A 24,326-nucleotide genomic window follows, 5' to 3' on the forward strand; every position below is an offset into this window, starting at 1 on the left:
CGTGGCACTGAGCATCACTCGTCCTAAGGATTTCTACATCCCTAACGAGACAACATTCCCCTCCTACATGGCCGCATACAGCCCCTAGGAACAATTCCCCACGACAATGGTCATCTCGGGTGGCGGAGGCACGAAGATGACGGTCGGGTCTGTAATTAGGAAATTCGAGGAACTAATCTCAACAACGACCAAGAATTCCACCCTCGACACAAGTCGGGGAACTTCCACTCCCATAGTATTCTACACAGAAGAACTCCCCGACAGATCCCCTAATGCGAGCATTCCCTTGCTCATTCACACCTAGATGACAAATTTTGATGTGCGCCGAATCGTGGTCGACCAGGGAAGCTCGTTGGACATAATGTACTCGCAGCTCTTCTCGACACTCCAACTCGATGAGACTCATCTGACGCCCTATGTAGGCTCCGACCTACAAGGTTTCAACGGTGCCGTCACCAAACCTTGGGGCTACGTAAAACTCATCGTCACCTTCAGGGCCGCTGAAACGGCCAGGTCTATCAAGGTCCTGTTCCTGGCAATAAATTTCTTGTCGTTGTATCAATGCATCCTCGGGAGACCCACTCTCGCCGAATTAACGGCCGTCCCCATCCATAATTCATCTGAAAATGAAATATTTCACCTCGAAGGGCCTCGTCGCCACCCGACACGACAATATTGAAGCTACAAGGAGATGCTTCGAGGCTGTGTCGAAGGGCCTCAACTCCATCAACACTGCAAACAGAGGTAAAACGCCTATCCCTTCAAGCTCGGAGGATCCCAAACAACTACCCCGCGTTGATTCCGTCTACCTTGACAACCGATTCTCCCAAGACCAGTTTAAAGACCAAAATGAGCATGAGTCATCGCCATCCGTAACGAGCATTGATTAAGAGACCACTAATCCCCTCCGTCCTATCCCCGGCGGAGACTTTGAAATCATTCTCCTCGGGAATGATCCGAATAAGGGAGTGAAGATCGGAGCGACATTCCCGAACTCGTCAGGAAACAGTTGAAGACCAACCTTCGAAAAAATGCCGACCTCTTTAATCAATAAACAAATAATCTAATACCCTCATCAATTTGATAATCAGTTCAATTTTTAAAATATTAAACAAAATTAAAATTATTGCGGAATAATTCATCACGCTTTTTATGACCCTTTATTGGCAAGATATTATAATTAAAATCTTAAAATTGTATCACATTTTCAAGGCATTTTATTTAAAAAACTAAAGGCTTGTTGAGAATATTAATAATAATAAGATTTTCAAGTCAGCAGTTGAGAAAATTAATATCATTAATAACAATGAGATGATGATTTTTCATTACACCCTATAGACCTCTCACACATCACTAAGTAGGCAAAAATGCTCTTCAGTTTCGTAGATGCATTTCCGGAAGCACTCATTTTAAAAAAAATAGTTTTTTCTGTAGATGCATCTACGGAAGCGTTAAAACATAGTGAAATTTGAGATTTTTCGAATTAATTGAGAAAATCAAAATGTTCCGTAGATGTATTTATGAAACACTCTCTTTTCAAACTCTTCTGTAGATGTATCTATAGAACATTCTGATTTTCCCAATTAATTGGGAAAATCTCAAATTTCACTATGCTTTAACGCTATGCATTTACAGGAAAAAAAACAATTATTTTTTTTTTTAAAAATGAATGTTTTCGAAAGTGCATCTACGGAAGGATGGGGCATAATTAAAATTTTGCGGGGTGTGCGAGAGATATATGGGTGCATTGAAAAATTATCCAATGAGATTTACATTTTTAAATTTGGCTGCCTTATTAATGCTTTAAATTTGGTTGCTGAAAAATAAAAGCTTCTTTGTTGGTAAAAGAAAGTTGCTTACAAACAAAAATAATTATTTTAATGTGATTAAAAAAATTAATTGTTTAAACTTTATTAAAATATTAAATTAACTAATTAAATTTTCCATTTAAAATTTACTAAATAGATTTAATTTACTATCTACATTAAATATTTTTAATTTATAGTAGATGGGTGAGATAACTTATCTACTACTGTCTCTATTTTTTTATTAAAAGAAAAGAATCATGAATTTGATTTTAAAAAAAATAGTATAATAGACCTAAAAAATATAAAGAGAGCGGTTAAAAATAGTAAAATAGAAAAAAGAAAGTAATATTAAAGATAAAATTAAAGTATTCGAATTAATTAAATAAATATAAATTATTAATTTAGAGTTTAATTTTTGACGATAATAATTTTTATATATTATAAATATCAATAATTTTGATTTCTTTTTAATATATATTAATCAAGAATAATTTTATTTATAATAGTAGTAAAAATTCAAATATATTTCTTTAGTGTTTGTAACTGTGATGAGAGAAAATATGATTTATTATGAGAAAGTTAGTTTAAATTCATATTCTTATTAAAAGAAATTATGAGCATTCACCAATTTTTTTTGAAAAATCATGTAAAAGTTTTTAGATTGTTTTATGAAAAATTTGATAAAAACTCATTTTTTTTATAAAAAATACAATAATGTATTTAAAAATTTTGCTAAATTAAATCCTGTAATTTTTACAAAACTTCATAAAAAAATCATTAATCTCCCATTTGGTAAAAACTCATGAAATTTTTTAAAAATTCGATAAAAATTATTGTTTTCTCAAAAATTTGATAAAAACTCATAAATTTTTTTAAAAATTCAATAAAAAATCATTGACCTCCCAAAAAATTGGTAAAAACTATGAAATTTTAAAAAATTAAAAACTCAAGTTTTAATTTTTTTTTAAAAACACATAAATTTTCAAAAAGGCAAAAAATAAAAAAGATATAATAATAAAAACATTGCAATTGTGAATATGCCAAGTGTAACTGAGGATGTCAGGATATATTAATCAATAATTAGATCACCTTTAAAATGCCAGTAGTTTATTTCTTAATTTTTTTGAAAAGACCTAAAATAAATATAAGGAGAACTTAAATCAATGGTAAAGATTACACTGGACTAAAATTTGATGGGAGATAATCCTTTTCAAGAAAACAAAAAATAAAAAAATAAAGCAAAACAGAAACGGAAGATTATAATAAAGTAATAAATTTTTTTCTTTGTTTTAATAATAATTGTTTTTAAATTAATATTATATTTATCATTTATCAAGTTTGTTTATGAAAATCAAAATTATTCGCCGCCGATTAAGCCTAAAATAAAACTAATAAAAAGGGTTATTTATTTGCTTGCGCTTGTCATTCATTTGCACCCCAGAGCTAGAAATTAAGGTTTGCTGAAAAAATTCAGTTATTATCAGCTGAACCAACCAAACACTGAAACTCAAACCCATTCTCTTTCGAAATTCAAATCTTTCACATTCGAATATTAGGGTTAGGGTTAGGTTAGGGTTAGGATTAGGGTTAATCGCTGTTTTGAAGAAGATGCAGATAAAAGAGATATGGAATTGCGTTCGTTTCAATTGCCCTTGAACATTCCGATTCTGTTACGCCGCTCCTTACACAACGCGAATTTCACCATGCAATTTCAATCCTCCAATATGTCTTCCCTCGGATGCCGATTCCGATTCCGTTTCCGTTCGGCGTTCGATCCTTATTCAGCTGCTTCCGAAGCCTTTTCTGAACCCGCCCTTCGACTTCTCACTCTCTAGTAATAATCTGAATAACCGTTCGATTCCTCTCTGATTTTTTTGAGGGGGATTTTCTTGTGTATTGACGTCGTTATGGATTTTGAAACTGAATCTGATGTTGGTGTTGTGGAGAAAGATCCAACTTTGCGTTACGCACGAGTATGTTAATGTTAATGTTATTGTTATTGTTATTGCTGCTTTATTGATTTTGAATTTTTGTTTATTATTCATGTTAATAATTGATTTCTGTTTGTTTTTCAGTATGATGAAATGTTAGGGAAAGGAGCTTTTAAGACTGTGTATGATTTTTGCCTCTTTATCAACTTTGGTTATTATTATTAGTATTGGATTTTATTTTTTTGTTTGTTTGTTTATTTATTTTGGGGATTTGTAATGTGAATTTAGGTATAAAGCTTTTGATGAAGTAGATGGAATAGAAGTTGCTTGGAACCGAATTTGTATAGAGGATGTTATGCAATTACCCGAAAATTTGGAGAAGTTGTATTCTGAGGTTCATCTCCTTAAGTCACTGAAACATGAAAATATTATTAAGTTGTATAGCTCTTGGGTGGATGAAAAGACTAGGACTATCAACATGATTACTGAGTTGTTTACTTCTGGGAGTTTGCGGCAGTGAGTTTTGTTGAATTGAGTTTTTGCGTTGTGATTTCAAGTTTTGTTTTGAGTGAGTTATCCATCGTGTTTATATTGGTATTGATTTGTATTGTAGGTATAGGAAAAAACATAAGAATGTGGATATGAAAGCTATCAAGAACTGGGCGAGGCAGATTCTTCGTGGCTTGTGCTTTCTGCACAGTCATAATCCTCCTGTTATTCACAGGGATCTTAAATGCGATAACATTTTTGTTAACGGGAACAATGGGCAAGTTAAGATTGGAGATCTCGGATTGGCAATTATCATGCAGCAACCTACTGCCCGGAGTGTTATTGGTATTGTATTTGAGCTTATCTGAAACTTTCTACTTGATTAAACCTTCTGATTGAATAATTGTTTTTTGATTTTGCTGGGAACAGGTACTCCAGAATTCATGGCTCCTGAGCTTTATGAGGAAGAATATAATGAACTTGTTGACATATATTCCTTTGGCATGTGTATCTTGGAAATGATCACCTGTGAGTACCCGTATAGTGAATGCAAAAATCCGGCGCAGATATATAAGAAAGTTACCTCTGTAAGTTTGCAGGCATTGGAGTTCATTTAGTTTTCCATGTTGTTTATGTTTTGTTCCTTCATAAAAGTACTTGTGTTGATTTTATGTTGTTCTTAGCTTGTGCTCATGTTTTTTGATTCAGGGTGTAAAGCCTGCTGCTCTTGCTAAAGTGAATGATCCTGAAGTGAAGCAATTTATAGAAAAGTGTTTAGTTCCAGCATCTATAAGATTGCCTGCATCTGAATTGCTGAAAGACCCATTCCTCGCAACTGGAAACACAAAGATCTATCATGATACCCCGCTGCTGCTTAGTCCCCCCATCAAATCAATGAATCCACCAGCATGTGAGCCCCATCCCATGGAGATAGATTCAAACCCCGGGCATACACCACCTGGCTCCTCTGTGGAAGGGATTAAAGAAACTTCCCAAGTTTCAATACTTGATCTCCATAGGAAGACAGAGAACAATGAATTTTGGTTAAGAGGGGAGAAGAATGCCGATCGTACAATTTCACTTACACTACGAATTGCTGATTCTGATGGTGAGTATGTTGATTTTCTTTTAAACATCTACTCTATGCTAAATGTATTATTATTATTTTGTTTATGTAGGTGGAGTTAGGAATATCCATTTTCCATTTTATATCGATTCCGACACCACAATTTCAATTGCCGAGGAAATGGTGGAACATCTGGAACTCAAGGATGAGGATGTAGCTGTCATTGCTGAGCTTATACACAACATGATTTTCGAGCTTGTGCCTGACTGGAAACCCGTGTGTAATAACCTCTCATCTGGAACAGATAATTTGTACAGGCCTTCGGAAGCTCAGAATGATGGACAGTTAAACTGCCATTGGACATTGGGATCAGATGGTTTTGATATGAAGGCAATGTATGAGGATTTAGATCAGTCACAGCGTGATGGGGAAGATCAGGACAAACAAGAATCTGTTACATCAGATATTTCAGCTGAGTATGGGGTTGCAATTGCCACTGATTCTGGAGGTATAGAGCCTGATTGTTTTATTCTTCATGAATGTTGCAAGGGGTCCAATGGTTTAAATTCCAATTCAGATGTCAGGATTTATGGTCAAGAAGACGGAAACAATAATCAATCAGAGAACTCAATCTCAAGTTACATGTCAAGCAAATGTTCTCTTGACAATGATCATTTAAACGGGCTACAGTTGGAGCTTGAAGCAATTGAAACCCAGTATCAGCAAAGTTTTCGTGAGCTTTTGAAGATGAGGGAGGATGCCATAGAAAATGCGAAAAAGAGATGGATTTCAAAGAAGAATACATAGTTATATGATGCATTAGGGCGATTTTCTGATATTCTTTGGTGATTTTATTTGTTGATTTTTTTTGGTTGATATTTTTTAAATTTCTCAATCCGTCCGCCTATATTTTCAAATCTGTCAAAAATGCATTACCGGAAACTTCCGGTAAACTTAGGGGGGCGGATTGAGCAATCTGGTATTTTGGTTATTGATTTACATTAGTTGATTTCTGGCTGCTTTTTTATCAATTGCTTTGAAATTCCTTTGATGGATTTTGTTTTTGGTTGCAACTGGCCTTGTGATGTTGACATTACTTTATATGAATGATGATGACGAATAAACTATATTTTGCCATATTTAGATGTGAATTTATCATCTGAGTTTTAGGTCAAATGCCTTTTTTGATGTGTATGACCTTAATCATTGTTGTCCAATCCTAAAACTTGGAGAATCACTTGTCCAAAAAAAACTGTTGCAGATCGCCTAGCAAAGCATGTTTCATTTTGGATATTGGTAGTAGAATGTTTGATTGTGCTCTGTCTTACGTTTGATGGCGTTCCTCCTATATTTGGGATTACTTTCTTTAGGCTGTTTTCCTTACCAAGAAAATTAGAAAATCCAGCATAAATAGGTTATTCTTTTTCATCTCTTTAACGCCACATTCCAGTTCACTATCTTTTATTGGTTGAAATTCTTATGGATCCGACATAAGAATGTGGAACTCATAAGTTTGTGGAACTCATAAGCATGGGAATCTCATAAATTTGTGGAACTCTTGGAACTTTTAGTCACTAGAAGAGAATATATTGGAATGTATATTAGGGAGTGTGTTTTTAGCATTTCTCATAGAAGTATATGTATTGTTGATCAGTCGGTATCGGTCTAATTGGATTAACATTTATCGCATCATTTGATTCTTATGCATTAAAATTATAGCAAATTTTTTATAGAAGCTAGGAACATATTTAACATGAGTTTACTATTTTTACTATTTATACAAGAAAACGAATATACTATTAAATCATATTTCTATTAGACTTTAGTTAATGAACTATTTTAACTTTGTATGATCACATGTTCAACTATCCCTCAGTTAAATTCAGATCCTACAGAAGTTTAATCATGCTACAGAATTTGTTCTCTTTACCCAACGAAGTTATAATAACTACATGTAATTTTGTTCATTATTATTGGCACAAAAGAAAAAATCAACCAAAAATATTTTAAAGCTTCCCTTTGAAGTTTGTGAAGACTAATGCCACGTGTGATGAATAACTAACTCTCTAAGAGTTAGTTAGTTGGTTAAAACAATTTGTTATGCATGTTAGTTAGTTAGTTAGCTGAGATATAGAAAGCTATATAACTACCAATGTAATCAATGTAAACTCTTGAGATTGATCAATACAAACTTGCAATATTCTTCTCCTTCTACATTCAGTTTTTCTCTCTTTTCTTCATGCACACATCAATGGATATTATGCATGCAACTGAGTGTTCACATGGTATCATCGACCTGTGATCCTTTTTCCGCTACGCTTTGCAAGTCCTCAATCTCCATATCTTCTTCATCTTCGTTCTTTGAATCCACTGCTTCGTTCTCACCATGTCTGCAACTTCTGAAGGCAGTGTTCATGGTGAAACCATTCTTCGCAATCAGCAAAAAGGGTATCAAAATGATACTCTCAATCCATACTTCATGCATCCAAACGAAAATCCAGCGTTGGTTCTCGTTACTCCTCTCCTATCAAGCAACAATTATCACTCTTGGTCTCGTTCCATGACAATGGCGTTACGTTCCAAGAACAAACTTCACTTCATCAATGGCGCTTTACCTCGTCCCTCGGATCTCGATTTCAATTCTATTGCTTGGGACAGGTGCAACACCATGATCATGTCATGGATCAAGAACTCTGTAGAACATGAAATTGCTCAAAGCATTCTTTGGATTGAAAATGCAGCTGACATGTGGATCGAACTGAAGGAAAGATTCTATCATGGTGATGTATTTCGTATCTCTGATCTACAAGAAGAAATCTGCACCTTAAAGCAAGGTGACACATCTATTTCTTCCTACTACACTAAGCTGAAAATCTTATGGCAAGAGTTAGATAATTTTCGTCCAATACCTACGTGTGACTGTGATCCTACATGTTGTGCTATCACCAAGATACGCACCTACAGAGATAGTGATCAAGTTATTCGATTTCTGAAAGGTTTGAATGATCAGTATGCAGCCATTCGTTCTCAAATTATGTTGATGGATCCACTGCCCAACATATGCAAGGTTTACTCTTTACTTGTTCAACAAGAAAGACAATCTTGCATTCCCCTTGATGAACCAAAAGTGTTAGCCACTCCTAACACCAATCGTGATCCACAATCCAGAAGTAATTCTCGAGGCAGAGGTAGTTTTCGTGGTGGTAGATCCCTAGGTGGCAGAGGTAGAGGTAATCGTGTTTGTACTCACTGTGGAATGACTAATCATACAGTGGATACATGCTTCAAAAAGCATGGCTATCCTCCCAATTGGAAACCAGATGGTGCAGTCAACAATTACACCACTGCACATGACAAATCTGATACTCATTCAAGTGATGATTCTGAAGCTAATGCACAGGTAAATTCTGGATTGGCTTTTACTCCTGAGCAGCACAAGGCTTTGTTGGCTTTACTCCAAGATGCATCAAACTTACAGTCTCATAGCATTAATCACCTCACCTCCCAAACCAATCCCAGTTCAGGTATCATTTGTGCTATTCCAAACTCTTTTCACCCTGAAACCTTTGTCCTTGACACAGGGGCAACTGATCATGTTTGCTTCACTCAAAATTATTTTCAGTGTCTTAAGCAAATCAAACCCATCACAATCAAACTTCCTAATGGTAGTCTTGTTACCACTAAGTTTTCAGGCACCATTAAATTTACTGATTCTTTTTACATCACTGATGTTTTATATATGCCTGAGTTTTCTTTCAATCTTATCTCTGTTCCCAAGTTGACCAAAACCCTCAATTGCCAACTTATGTTTACTGATGTTAATTGTGTCATACAGGATTTATCATCCAAGATGATGATTGGCACAGCTGAACTGCATGGTGGATTGTATCTTCTCAAGTCTCCATCTGTTTCCTTGTACCCTAATCCACCTAATCATTTTGTTAATTCAAGTGTACATATTCCTGTAAATAGCTCTTCCAATTGTAGCCTATGGCATCTAAGGCTTGGTCATACTTCTTTCTCTAAACTGGTGGAACTCAATAAAAATTTCCCTTTTATCAAACCTATCAATTCTAATTTACCTTGTGATGTGTGTTTTTATGCCAAACAAAAGAGATTGCCTTCTCTCATAGCACTAATATATCACAGGCTGTTTTTGATTTGATACACATGGACATATGGGGGCCTTTAGCCACTTCCTCCATGATGGGTTTTAGGTATTTTCTTACCATTGTAGATGATAAGAGTAGATTCACTTGGATCTTTCTAATGAGACAGAAATCTGAAACTTCAAAACTTGTCCAATCTTTCATAGCCATGGTTAAGACACGGTTTAATTGCCAAGTTAAATGCATTAGATCTGACAATGGTCATGAATTCAAACTCTCTGATTTTTATCAGTCCCATGGCATCACACATCAAACATCATGTGTTGGTACCCCTCAACAAAATGGCATTGTTGAGAGGAAACATCAACACATACTTGGCATTTCTAGAGCCCTTTTATTTCAAGCCAATCTCCCACACATTTTCTGGGCTCATGCTGTAAGTCACTCCATTCACATCATTAATAGATTGCCAACCCTTTTCTTGAAACACAAGTCACCCTACCAAGTCCTTCATAATACACTTCCAGACATGTCCCATTTGAGAGTATTTGGCTCTTTATGCTATGCAACTACACTTAAAACTAATAGAAAGAAACTTGATACCAGGTCTAGGAAATGCATATACTTAGGATATAAACCAGGTGTCAAGGGTCATCTCTTATTTGACCTTCAATGCAAGGAACTCTTCTTATCTAGGGATGTCACATTCTTTGAGACAGTTTTTCCCTACAAACCTCATTCTCAGTTTAGCATTCCTACACAACAGTCAATTTCATCCTCAGATGACATGTTTGATCATTTTTTCATGACTGAGTCACTCTCCTCTCCTCATATACCCTCCACCAGTTCATCTGCTCCTAATGTTACTCCTAATGTCAGCACATCTTCAGCCCCTAATCCCAGCTCATCCGCTCCTAATGTTACTCCTAATGTCAGCACATCTTCAGCCCCTAACCCTAATCCACCTCCTAATCCTGTCAGAAAATCTGCCAGACATATTCAGCCACCCTCATATCTTAAAGATTACCATTGTGCTTTATTATCTGATACAATCCCCAAGCTTGATTCAGCTCAGTCCACATCATCCTGTAAGTATCCCATTTCTGATGTACTCAATTATTGTTTTTTGTCTCCTGACCACAAACATTTTGTTCTAAATCTATCCTCCATTCATGAACCACATTCCTATGAGACTGCTATGCTTGATGTCAATTGGAAAAAGGCCATTGAAGCTGAGTTATCTGCTCTGATTAAAACCAATACATGGCTGCTTGTGCCTTTGCCTCCACAGAAGAAATCAATTGGATGCAAATGGGTGTTTAAAGTCAAACTTCATGCAAATGGGACTGTTGAGAGATACAAAGCTAGGCTAGTTGCCAAAGGCTTCACACAAACTGAAGGTCTTGACTATACAGATACTTTCAGTCCTGTGGTCAAAATGACTACCATTCGTGTTCTCCTTGCAATTGCTGCAGCATCCAATTGGCCTCTCTATCAACTGGATGTCAACACAGCTTTTCTCCATGGAGATCTTCTTGAAGAAGTCTACATGAAGCCTCCTCCAGGTCTGGAACTTCCTCAACCTGGTCTTGTTTGCAAGCTGCAAAGATCTCTATATGGATTAAAGCAGGCTAGCCGCCAATGGAACACCAAATTGTCTGACACCCTATTAGCCTCTGGTTACTTACAGTCCAAGGCAGATTACTCATTGTTCACCAAACAATCCACTTCTGGTTTCACTGTCATCCTAGTTTATGTTGATGATTTAGTACTTGGAGGCACTGACCCCAAAGAAATTACTAATATCAAGGCATTATTAGATGCTAAATTTAGCATCAAAGACCTAGGAATTCTTAAATATTACCTTGGATTTGAAGTTGCTCGTAGTGCTCAAGGAATTTTCATATGTCAAAGAAAATATGCCCTTGATCTCATCAATGATGCTGGCCTCCTTGGTGCAAAACCTTGCACCACACCTATGCAGCCTCACATCCAGCTCCATCAGACTTTTGGCACTCCCATTTCTGAACCTTCAACATACAGACGTCTCATTGGCAGATTATTGTATCTCACATATACTAGACCTGAGATAGCTTATGCTGTAAGTAAGCTCTCTCAGTTTCTTGCTAATCCTACAGATAAGCATATGCTTGCTGGCATCCATGTGCTTAAGTATCTCAAGCTCAACCCTGGCCAAGGTCTCTTATTCAAGTCTTCTTCTGCCCTTCGCCTCACTGGCTTCTCTGATTCAGACTGGGGGGCATGCCCCGATACTCGCAGATCCACCTCGGGCATTTCTTTCTTTCTTGGGGATTCCCTCATTAGCTGGAAAAGCAAGAAACAGGTTGTGATCTCTAGATCTTCATCTGAAGCTGAGTATCGCGCTCTAGCTCACGCGACTTGTGAAGGCATATGGCTACTCTCTCTTCTCACTGATTTTAATCTTCCTTCTGCCTTGCCCATTATCCTCTATTGTGATAACAAATCTGCTATGCATATTGCTGCCAATCCTGTGTTTCACGAGAGAACGAAACACATTGAGATAGATTGCCATGTTGTGCGAGAACGTGTCCTCGATGGTACGATTCATTTAATGCCGGTTACCTCTCATGAACAGGTTGCAGACATCTTCACCAAATCTCTTCATCCAGGTCCTTTTAATCACCTTAAGTCCAAGCTTGGAATGCTTGACATTCATTCCAGCTTGCGGGGGACTGTGAAGACTAATGCCACGTGTGATGAATAACTAACTCTCTAAGAGTTAGTTAGTTGGTTAAAACAGTTTGTTATGCATGTTAGTTAGTTAGTTAGCTGAGATATAGAAAGCTATATAACTACCAATGTAATCAATGTAAACTCTTGAGATTGATCAATACAAACTTGCAATATTCTTCTCCTTCTACATTCAGTTTTTCTCTCTTTTCTTCATGCACACATCAATGGATATTATGCATGCAACTGAGTGTTCACAAAGTTTCAACCGTTTTTTCACAAAAAATAGTTCAAGTAACATATCATAACTGAATGCGCGTGTTTCTTGAGATTCTAACACAATATCGTCGGGATAAATTGTTAAAAAGACTAGCCTCTCTAATAATATTGGCGTATTTATCTTTATATTTTCTTCTAGAGGTAATATTTGAGGGAATCCACTTGACTTATTAGACCTCAATTAAGTTTTTAGATTCTTTAGAGATGGTGGTACTCATGAGAAATAATAATACGAGGGAAGGTAGAGTGGATGACAAACATTTGAAGATTATTTTCTTTCTAAACAAATTCGCATTTAAATAAGAGTAACAGAAATACTCCAACCTGATTACAAAAGATAACATATGAAGACTGGAAATTAGTACAATTTGAGATACATCTCAAGTTTGAATACTATGTCTTCAACATCACCTATTGAACCTTGGAATAAGATCTCATTTCTGCTTCTCCAAATACACCAACATGTTGTTAGCCAAATAACTCCCACTCTTTTTTTTACATACCAGCTCCTTAAACACTCCGACCATCTTCAAGAAATGCCCACGACATCCTTCAGTCATCTCAAAATCTTTCCTCAACCATACTTGTATCTTCTCCAAAACTTTCCACATCTTTGTACAATTGCAACAATGAGAAACAATAAAAAAACCTTAAATATAAAAAACAATAAGTATTGAGATAAGACTTTTGTTTTTTATATTTCTTTTTATATTTTTGCCATTTTACAAGGAAAATCATCATTCAAGTCTAGATCACACATGATGAGACCGACACGATAACTCAAAAAGACCTTGAGTTTCTCTATCATTTTATTGGCTTATTGAGCTTTTAGAAGACATATAAAAAAATGGGAGAGAGTTGATTATAGAACTATATTGAAGTATGTCTTAAAATCTTGAGTGATGAAGAGAAGAAAAATATATCTTTGACACTGTGGACCTTCGATTAAAAGTCAATGTTCAGTAAACTGTCAACATTGACATGGTCAACTATTGACTTGGTTAACAATTAATAGTTGAATTGATAAATGGTCAACTCATCAACGATATGGTTGGCCCACGAGTGACTTGGGCAATTTGCAAGTACCAAACTTAGACGTTTCATTTTGTGGATCAGTTAATTAATATTAGAATATTATAAATATAAAATATCTATTATATTAATTTAGCGATACTTTAAAATATTTAGCAATACTTTAAGATATAAAATGATACTCAAAGAATATTATAAATATAAAATATCTATTATATTAATTTAGCGATACTTTAAAATATTTAGCAATACGTTAAGATATAAAATGATACTCAAATAATCTACACAAATATAAATGATATTATAAGATATTTATAATGTTTTTATTCTAATAGTTAATGAGTTATATTTTCAGTACATTAAAGATTCGTTGGAGTTCAACAATTATAAATATGTTTCTCTATTGCTCTTTCAGAAACAACCTTCATAATATAGTATGAAAGACACAGAGAAAATATGGAAATTCCAGGAAAACTTAGAGAAAAAAAGGTAAAAATTATTATGATTGTATTCTTGAAATTTGAGAAACCTTTGAAGATATATAAGAGAATTGAGAAACACTTTAAATCACTTTGGACTAGTGTGAATCATTTATAATATTTCCTAAGAACTTTTAAAAGTAAAGTGAATTAGAGAGTGGATCTCTCTTCAAAGTTCAAAGTAGATTGTTTGATTGAATTGAATAAACAAGTTATTGCTTTTTTTAGGGGTGTAATCGGATCAGTTTGGATCGATTTTTGGTTAAAAAAAGGTCCAAACCGATGATATCCCCATCAGTTTGATTTGGTTTTTTAACATTTTTAAAAAATGGAACCAAACCAAACTAACCAGTTTGGTTCGGTTGATCGGTTTACAATGTTTTTTTCCAAACATTATATTCATCAATGTATTCTCCATTATTATGTTTTTTCGGTGTATTTTAGGCTATTATTTTTTAAAATAATACATTTTATGTAATTTATTTCATACTCTATTTTTTCAAACAAATTATAAGTTGCTCTTAATCCACACGAAACAGAGATATGATTTTCATTGCATCATAAAATAAGTTCACTGTCAAATATAAAAGTTGACACTTGGCATCAGAAACTTGTGAATGAATTTGAAAACTTAACAAATAAAACACAACAAAACAGACATTAAAATATTTTGTTACAAGACTAGAAGGATTTTTTTGAAGAAGAAACAAAAAAGATAAAAACAATGAAGAAAACATGCACATGAAGAAGGCAACCATAACATATCATAACGAAAATATAGAGAGCAATAATTATGGTGGGTGACGAGAGTGCGTTTTAGTGAAAGCAAGTTTTTGTGACATATGGTTTCTACTTTCTATGTTTTTGAGTTTTGCTGAAAGGAAGAAAGTGTAAACAAAATGGAGAATGGTTGGACTGATACAAAATTTTGGGTTAATGATGGATGGAATAAAATATTTAGAGTTTAATTATATCCATTGGTTTGGTTCATCGGTTTGGAGGTTCCTAAAAACTAAAACCGAGAACCAAACCAAACCACATTGGTTTTCATTGGTTTGGTTCGATTTTTGAACCGAACCAGAAACAATTGGTTTTATTTTGGTTTGGTTTGAATTATTGGTTTAATTGATTTTTTCCAATCCACTTACATTCTTGTCTTTTTCTTCTTCTAACTAATATATTTGGTTTCACTTTTGGAAGATTATTGTGTTGCCTTATGTCATTTATTATTTTTTTGTCATTGGTCTTTGTCCCACACATTTAATTATTTTGGTTTGTTTGAATTTTGAATAATTCTCCTGAAGTGCTTTGAATTATTCTATGGTTTTTTTACAACAATGGAGGTCATTGTGGGGGCAAAGGGTGTTGTTTACAAGTGAGCTCCATGGATATACGTGAGATCAAGAATTTTTTAGGAGACAAGGGTGAGGGGATGTGAAAACTGAAGATGCAAGCAATATTAACTCAATAGAAGTGTACTGAAGCATAGAAGGGTGAGGTATCGATGCATGCACATCTAAGTAGAGAAGACTGAGACGATGGATAAGACCATGAGTGTCATTATCTCGTACCTCAGATAAAGTTCAAAGAGAAGTCGCCATGGATAAGACAATAACTTCAATGTGGATAAGATTTTAATTATTGTATATGACCAATTCTTTGACTCACAGGTTGTGTGTCAAATAACAAATCTACTTATTTCAAATGGTAGAGAAAAAATTCATAATGGAAAAATTGATTGAATTTCAAAAGATTATTGATGATCTTGAGAATATTGAGGTGAAGATTGATGATGAGTACAAGAATCTACATTTGTTTAGCTCATTACGCAAATCCTTTGAAGTTCAAGAATGTATTTCTTTATGGTAAGGAAGATACTTTAAATGAAGTCCAAACAACGATAAGATCCAAAGAGTCTTAAAAAGGGAAAGATTTGAGTATTTATGATGTTGGTGAAGGCTTGAGTGTCTCAAGAGGAGTTAGTGAGCATAGAGAGATTTCGAAATCAAAGAGGTTTAAAAAGTCAAAGAAAAATGCTTTACTTGTAAAAAAACCAACCATTTCACGGGGGATTGTAACGAGAAGATGATCAATGATTATTTTGATATGAACGCATGTACCTTAGATGAGGATAATTATGAGAGTTATGGTGCACTAATGGTATCAAGTTTGGAGATTGAAGAGTGTTGGGTCATGGACTCAGGTTGCTTTTATCACATGTGTTAAAAAAAAGAATACTTCAAGACTTTGAAGCTAGATCAAGGAGGGCCTTTCTCCTTGGATAGAATAAGGCTTGCAAGATTTATTGTATTGGTAGACTTAAAATGCACGATGATCATGAGTTTATTCTTCACAACATGAGGTATGTTCCAGAGCTTGGGAAAATTTGTTAGCCATCAACATGTTCGGTCATCTAGGCTATTGTACTAGGGTTGTACATGTGGGGTTGGATATTTTTTATGGTTAAGTCGACATAGATAAAGGGTTTAAAATATGTACGCTTATTTATTTAGAAGTTTACAATGTTTTTGTTCATTCATCATCATCTAGTGAAGACTTTCATGAAAAAAAACTACGATATTTAAGGTCAAGATATATATATATATATATATATATATATATATATATATATATATATATATATATATATCCCTTTCACCAACTTATTTGAGTCCCTTAGGGGTGATTTAGTTAAGTCCTTCAGGAGAGGCTTAGTTGAGTCCCCTAGGTGTCTTCCTATGTGACGCGTGTCAGCTGGAAAATCCCTTATGAAACCTCATTTTTGAACCATTTGTCATTTGTGTAGAATTTGTTTGAAGAAAAAAAAGATGATAAGTTGGGGAGGGTTGATAAGTACTAAATTTACTGATTTTACATAAGCAATTATTAACTTAAATAATAAGTAATCACATAAAAAACCTCAAAATTGTCATAAACAAAAGCTAAAACACCCGTGTGTGCTTTTTAACCATGTTATTCACAAGTACACATGAAAATTTTCAAGGAAATTACAAAGTTTACTAGATAATTGGCATAGACCTTGCTATCTGAAGTAGGGGCTCACCCAACCAAAAAGATAATTACCTCTCCAAGCCAAGCAATAACTCGCTAAGCCAAAAATAAGACAAAACTTCCAAGGATCTCCTCGCCAAGCGAAAGACAGGGACTCGTTAAGCGAGCTACGACGATTCAAAGATTACTTCAAGGATAAGTATCTTCATAAAGAAGAAAAAACCTCCCTAAGCGAGACCCCACCTTGCTAAGCGATGTTAGGCGATTCAAAGACTTCTTGGCTAAGTTACTTCAGACTGAAGAAGGGTTTGCTTGCCAGGCAAGAAAGAGTGGCTATGTAAGCGAAGTATGGAAGCCAAAGCCACTCGAGGATGAGATGACATGACTTAGAGGTAAATAAAATAGGCTCTCTAGGTGAGCTAAAACCCTCACTAAGCAAGGATACTTAAAAAAATATAAAAATAGTAGTCCAGGTCATTCACTATAGATATCTTGAAAAACCATTCAAGTCATCATTTTACCAAAAACTCAAAGACAACATATGTGAAAGGAAGATAGAAGATTGATGGAGGAAGACTGTCTGAAAAATCACATATTTGTTATTCCAATTCTTTCTTCTAGATCATAATTGTACAACTACTATGAATACGAGTAGATAATTTCTATTTTGTCAGGGTTAGATGTAGCCGTTCGGATACTCATGTATAAATCTTAATCATGATATTTTATATAATTCTAATTATTCTTTAATATTGATTGTCTATTAAAGGCCATAGTAGTAGTGTTTCTTACACCTTAGGCCCGTTAGAGGCCATTTAACGTTATTGTCGATGATCCATGTGATTTCTTAATGATGATTGACAACCCGATTCATTTTCCAAATTCTAGGCCATAATACCCTCGCTCATCCGTAAATGTGTTATCCATCGTATCTTACTCAAATAGTTCCCGTATTAGTCTTTGGCATGTTTTATGGGTCAGACCAAGTTTTACTGGGTGAGTTATCCATTAGAACGGGTTCTACTGGATCCAAGTCACAACCCCGAGCCATTAAAAATGACCCAACCCAAGATACGTGATATGTACTAAGCCCTTCAAGCATGAGCCGCGTGGAGTCGGAGATGCTTTCCTAACACATACCACAAAAATATATACTTATATAGGGATAGGATCAAATGACACCAAGGTGTCCAAGTTTAATTTGACACCAAATCTCAATCGTTAAAAGAATTGATCAAACGGTCATATAAATAGCCTATTTTTTAGGCGAAAAATAGGCTATATATATATATATATATATATATATATATATATATATATATATATATATATATATATATATATATATATATATATATATATATATATATATAGGGAGCATATCAAGTGAGAGCATTTTTAAATGAGAGATGAGAGGAAGATATATCAACCATTGGATTCATCAAGAGAGAAAATGTTAATACATTAATGAGGCTATAATTTCTCTCTCTTGATGAATCCAATGGTTGATATTTCTTCCTCTCATCTCTCATTTAAAAAATGCTCTCACTTGATATGCACCCTATATATATATATATATATATATATATATATATATATATATATATATATATATATATATATATATATATATATATATATATATATATATATATATATATATATATATATATATATATATATATATATATATATATATATATATTGATTACTGATTATTACGACCTTCAAAGGGAAACAAATGTCAATTTTGCAAAGAAATCATATATTTTAAAAAGAAGAGACCAAGTCACATTTTAAAAATTGTTTTGAATCAACAGAAAATATTTTGTTGACCAATTATTACAACCTTCAAAGGAAAAAAGTTTCATTTTCGTAAAGAAATCAAACATTTTAAAAATAAGAGACACAAGCACGTCACTTTTTGAAAATTATTTTGATAGAAAATTAACTTCTACGAAAATATCTTATCTCAAAAAGATGAATTTAGGAAATATATTTATATTGGAAATATACTGTATAAAACTAGCTTAATTAAAAAGTTATGTCGATGCAGTACCCTTAAAAAAAGAGTTATGAATTGCTTGTATCTAGTCATGAAAATGCTTAAATGGTAAAACTCATTTATTGATACTAATTATTTTTTAGAAGAAGAAATCATTGTGTTATAATATGGTAGGAGTAAAAATCATTTATTATTCTAATTTTAATTTTATAATGACAACTAATCCCATTTCATATTTAAATAGGGTATTAAGATAAAAGATTATATAACTTCCTAGTTTTGGACAAATAATAAAAAGTAATAAAATATATAAAAAGGAAAATTAATTGAGTTGGATTTATATCAAAGATTTAGTAATATATATACTCACGTTAATTTCCACTCATGGAACGACCAAAGCAGAAGTAATCTTTCTACTTTCTCTTCTTCTTCTCGTTACCATTTTTTTTCACTATGTTAAAGAAAAAGTCCAGTTTGGGTCGTCAAAAAATTCCTATTGAAAAAATACCTAAAAAAAGTCATTTACAAGTTACATTTTCTAAACGCCGTTCAGGTCTCTTCAAAAAGGCTAGCGAACTTTGTACTCTATGTGGGGTGGAGATTGCAATTGTGGTTTTTTCTCCGGCCGATAAAGCATTCTCTTTCGGTCATCCCGAAGTTGAGTCCATCGTTGATCGTTATCTGAGTCGTAACCTTCCACAAGAATCTAGCACTCACCAACTTGTAGAGGCTCATAGAAATGCCAATGTCCGCGATCTCAACGCGCAACTAACTCAACTTCTAAGCCATCTCGAGATTGAGAAGAAGCAAGGAGAGGAGATAGATCATGTGAGGAGAGCTAGACAAGTACAAAACTGGTGGGAAAACCCTATTGATGAACTTGGCTTGAATGAATTGGTCCAATTAAAGGTTTCAATTGAAGACCTAAAGAAGAATATTGGAAAAATTGCTAGCAAATGCATGATGGAACAATCCAATATGTTTTCACCAAATATCGGTGCTAATGGATTTGGACGTTACAATAATTTTGAGAACAAATCAGGTGTAGGAATTAATATTGCTTCCACACTTCCTAATACCTATAATTATCTTGGTTTTCGACATGGATATCTTTGAACATTGATTTGTGGTTTGTTTTGGTTTCAGATGAGTGATTCCCATGCTAGTATCACACTAGTTGATACTATGATTTTGCTTTGTGTTAAAAAATGTGGTTGGGAATAATTTGTTCTTTTATTAAGGACTTATTGGTAATAAACTTTCACATTATCATTGACTGATTTGTTCTTGTTGGATGAACTGATTTTTGTATGGATTTTCCATTGTCTCACATTATCATTCTTACTTTACTATGCACCTGATTTCCCAACCAAGACATTCAAGATAACTCTCCTTTAATGAATATATTTAATTTTGAAGAGACATGATATTACAGCCTCCCGTTATAGTTCTTCAACCTTATCCCTAATTATTTATAAATTAAAGGCATCAAGAATATAAAATCCTCTTTAATTACATGTAGAGTAAATTCTTACAAGTCAACCCCTCAAAAAATTGTCTATTCTCCGGGCTAAATAACTAGTGCATTAATACAAGTAAATATCTATATTTAAAATATATCTTTTCTCCTACATAAGAATCCTATGAAACCAATCACTTTCTGATAATGTTCAACAAGGGTATGAAATTAGGGAGAACGGGGTTTCATATATTGTTTAGGTTACATAACGGTGTATCATATAATAGTACTTTAACATTGATGATTTTATAACTTCATAATTCTGTATTGTTATGTAATGTGTGACGATGAACAATCATAATCAAATTAAACAATCTAATTAGTATTAATTTATTAATTTAATATATGCAAATCCATAAGTTAATAAAAATAATGAGAAAAATAAAAAATTATCATACATATAAATTGTTTATCTAGTTCAATTTCTAAATTGCTCCACATTGAAAAAATAACAACTCTTTGAACAACTATCAATCAAGAATCAAGAGTCTCAATAAAAAATTATAAATGGTTATAAGAAATTATCTCAACAAATTAATATAAATGGTTATAAGAAATTATCTCAACAAATTAATAAGAATACTTTCTAATTTTTATCCGTTTGAGATTTAATCTCTTTAACTTTTCGACACATGAATAAGTTAATCTCTAGATGTTTAAATGTGTTTCTCAACTCTTAGATTACAACAAAAAATCACTCAATAGTTAAGATTCAAAACTCTAAGGGCCCATTTAGTGCGCAAGATATGATAGAGACATGATAAGATATCAAGCAGGATAAGGATATGATAGATTCAGATATGATAAGACATATCATATAATGTGTTTGGTTCACACAAGATATATATAGGCCTCTTATGCCATATCTTAATCATAAAACTATGAGAGACTATGTGTTATAGGCCGCCTTGCACGTCTTTAAAAACGGTCATATTATTAATATTTTTATTTAGAGTCTATCTTTTCTCATAAATAAAAAATCCCATGAAACCAATCACTTTTGTCCAATTAAATGACAATATCTCGCGGCGCGAAAAATATTCAAGTGTATCGCACGCTTGAAATACAACATAGTCACCATCGAACTTTATTTATTTCAAATGAAAATGAAAATATCGATAAAACCCTCAACAACGAAAACATAATCGTCACAACAAAGAGCGGGTTCAAGAATCGATTATGCGAAGGAAAAGTAATAGCACCCCTCGCATCTGTTGTACTCAACGGGACCCATTTAATTAATTACGAATGAATGTTAGCGTGATATTTACTTACGATCTTCTACTTATTAGGCGAAAGAAAGAATTTTTTTATTATTGTGTTTGTCAAGTTTTCAAAATCTTGTGCCAACATATTACGAGGTGAAATAGGAAAATCAAAGTTTTGTAGTTCGTGGTAGAAAAAGTATATTGGTTGGTCGATTTTAGAGAGAGATACTCTATCTCATTCGAACAAAAAACATTGTTTGCTACCCTAAATCATGGAGAAGTGAACATTTGCATCACATCAATAATAGATAGCATAATCTAGAGTCTCACAGATTTAGGTCCTCGTCGCATTCAAGCGGAAAACGTTTACTATTCTTGTTGTGAATTCAATGCCAAGAACAAAGTATAAAACAACGGATGAATAAAGAACAAGGAAGAAGAAGAACACAAGAATTGGTTATAACTTCTATTCTTTTACTTTCTCTTAGAAAACAAGATTACAAGTTTACAAGAATAACAAATAACCCCTCTCACCCTAAATTAGGATTTGCTATATATAATGATGAGAGACTAGTATGCTATTTATAATAAAACCTAACATACTAACTAATGGGCTTTTTCCACAAGACCTATTACACAAGCCAACTTAATAAACAAGCTAACTTAACAAATTAGGGTTTAAACACTAAAACCTAATTTAAGATGCTAACAACCCTAGCATCTTCGACACAAGCATGTGAACAACATTCGACTTCATGCTTAATCCTTTCGAACCAAGAATCTAGCATTCGACCATACTAGAGTTCGATCCAATATCTCACAAATCTCCACCTTGGACCTAACTCTACAACGTCAAGGGAACAAACTAGCTTTCTTCATGCAGCTTTATCAACTGCATACAGTGGGAAAACTTGCAACTTGGCAATGTCTTTGTAATCATATCAGCAACATTGTCCTCAGTCGAAACCTTCAGCACTTGGACTTCACCACGCTCGATAACTCCTCTGACGAAATGCAGCCTCACATCAATGTGCTTAGTTCGCTCATGATAGGCTGAGTTCTTCGACATGTGTATTGCACTTTGACTATCACATTTAACAATGATACCTTTACCTTGAAGTTTCAACTCCTTATCAAAACCTTCAAGCCATAATGCTTCTTTCACAGCTTCAGTTAGGGCAATATACTCCGCTCCAGTGGTTGATAGAGCAACAACCTTCTGAAGTGTTGCTTTCCAACTAATTGATATGCCAAACATGGTGAAAACATATCCAGAAATAGACTTTCTAGAATCCATACAACCTGCATAATCATGTGTCTTCATATCTAACACTGTCGAAGGACATATGTTTATCAGATATGTTGCTGTCAAAACAGCCTCAGCCCAAAATACCTTCTTTAATCCAGCACTAGTCAACATGCATCTGACTCTCTCCAAAATAGTTCGATTAAACCTTTCAGCCAAACCATTTTGTTGTGGAGTACCTGCAGTAGTTTTATGCCTTGCAATACTAGAGGCAGCACAAAAACTGTCGAAAGCATCATTGCAAAATTCAAGGCCATTATCGGTTCTGAACCTCTTAACCTTCCTGCCAGTCTGATGTTCGACCAGAGTCTTCTAACTTTTGAAATTCTCAAAAGTTTCATCCTTAATCTTCTGGATGAATACCCATAACTTCCTGGAATAATCATCAACTATGGAAAGAAAATATCTTGCTCCTGAATGTGATGGACACCTTGCAGGCCCCCAAAGATCCGAATGGATGTAATCAAGGGATCCATGTGTTCTTTGTTTGCCTTTGTTGAACTTCACTTTGCAAGATTTTCCAAGTACACAGGGTTCACAAAACTTCAGCCATTCGACTTTGTCTCCACCAAGCATATTTTGTTTCCCTAATTCGACCAGACCCCTTTCACTGACATGGCCCAATCTCATTTGCCAGATTTCTGTCTTCGACAATGGTTTCATGGATGCAACATTTGTCGAACCACTTACAACTCCAGCCTCAAGGGTATACAAGCCTTGTTTCTTCACACCTCTCAAGACTTCTTTCGACCCCTTCGTGACTCTTAGAATACTTTTCTCTTCTTGGAAAACATATCCTTTCTTGTTGAATTCACCAAGAGAAACCGTATTTCTCTTCAAATCAGGAACATACCTGACTGCAGTCAACAATCTTATTGACTCATCATGGAGCTTGAATCTCACATATCCAACACTTGCAATCTTGTAAGCTATGTTGTTTCCCAGCAGTACTGATCCACCATCTTGATCACATAATTCCTCGAACAAGTCTTTGTTTGGAGTCATGTTCCAAGTGCAACCTGAATCCATAATCCACTCCTTCCTAGAGTCACTGCTAAAAACCACAAGGACGTCAGATGTTTCGAAATCATTTTGAACAATGGCTGCATTGCCATTATCCTTACCTCCAAGATCTTTCAGTCGTTTAAGGCACACCTTTCTTGTGTGACCCTCATTCTTACAATGATATCATTGAATGCCATATGCTTCGCCACTGTAAAACTTCGACTGGATTTTGCCCTTCTTCTTGTCGAACTTGCCATCCTTTCGCAAGAATTTACCCTTAACGGCCAAACCTTCACCAACAGTCGAAGGTTTATGCTCTTTTCGTTCGTTCAAGTCCTTAGAATACAGGGCTGATTGAACTTCTTC

At 34.3% G+C, this 24,326-nt stretch overlaps 3 protein-coding genes across 3 annotated transcripts; all 3 read left to right on the top strand.

Moving 5' to 3' along the window:
• Positions 1–3,215: 3,215 nt before the first annotated feature.
• On the top strand, positions 3,216–6,431 carry LOC131661655 (serine/threonine-protein kinase WNK8-like). The gene is made up of 7 exons (XM_058931261.1): positions 3,216–3,781; positions 3,884–3,921; positions 4,028–4,255; positions 4,353–4,573; positions 4,658–4,815; positions 4,937–5,336; positions 5,407–6,431. Exons 1-7 carry the CDS (start codon positions 3,716–3,718, stop codon positions 6,099–6,101), a joined length of 1,806 nt encoding a protein of 601 aa, XP_058787244.1. The 5' UTR covers positions 3,216–3,715; the 3' UTR covers positions 6,102–6,431.
• A 1,249-nt stretch (positions 6,432–7,680) lies between these two features.
• Positions 7,681–9,459, top strand: LOC131658196 (uncharacterized). Its single transcript, XM_058927520.1, has one exon. It carries the CDS (start codon positions 7,681–7,683, stop codon positions 9,457–9,459), a length of 1,779 nt encoding a protein of 592 aa, XP_058783503.1.
• Positions 9,460–19,375: 9,916 nt separating this feature from the next.
• LOC131658198 (agamous-like MADS-box protein AGL61) lies at positions 19,376–20,038 on the top strand. Its single transcript, XM_058927521.1, has one exon. The coding sequence runs from the start codon at positions 19,376–19,378 to the stop codon at positions 20,036–20,038; it is 663 nt and encodes a 220-aa protein (XP_058783504.1).
• The last annotated feature ends 4,288 nt before the right edge of the window (positions 20,039–24,326 follow it).

Source organism: Vicia villosa, linkage group LG3 (assembly GCF_029867415.1).
Source record: "Vicia villosa cultivar HV-30 ecotype Madison, WI linkage group LG3, Vvil1.0, whole genome shotgun sequence".
Taxonomy (NCBI): domain Eukaryota; kingdom Viridiplantae; phylum Streptophyta; class Magnoliopsida; order Fabales; family Fabaceae; genus Vicia; species Vicia villosa.

Excerpts from the sequence above, each read along its gene's own strand:
- LOC131661655 (XM_058931261.1), top strand. The coding sequence starts at position 3,716 with ATGGATTTTGAAACTGAATCTGATGTTGGTGTTGTGGAGAAAGATCCA. Across the intron at positions 3,782-3,883 it reads CAACTTTGCGTTACGCACGA|TATGATGAAATGTTAGGGAA; the intron begins GTATGTTAATGT and ends TTTGTTTTTCAG. Across the intron at positions 4,574-4,657 it reads TACTGCCCGGAGTGTTATTG|GTACTCCAGAATTCATGGCT; the intron begins GTATTGTATTTG and ends TGCTGGGAACAG.
- LOC131658196 (XM_058927520.1), top strand. The coding sequence starts at position 7,681 with ATGTCTGCAACTTCTGAAGGCAGTGTTCATGGTGAAACCATTCTTCGC.
- LOC131658198 (XM_058927521.1), top strand. The coding sequence starts at position 19,376 with ATGTTAAAGAAAAAGTCCAGTTTGGGTCGTCAAAAAATTCCTATTGAA.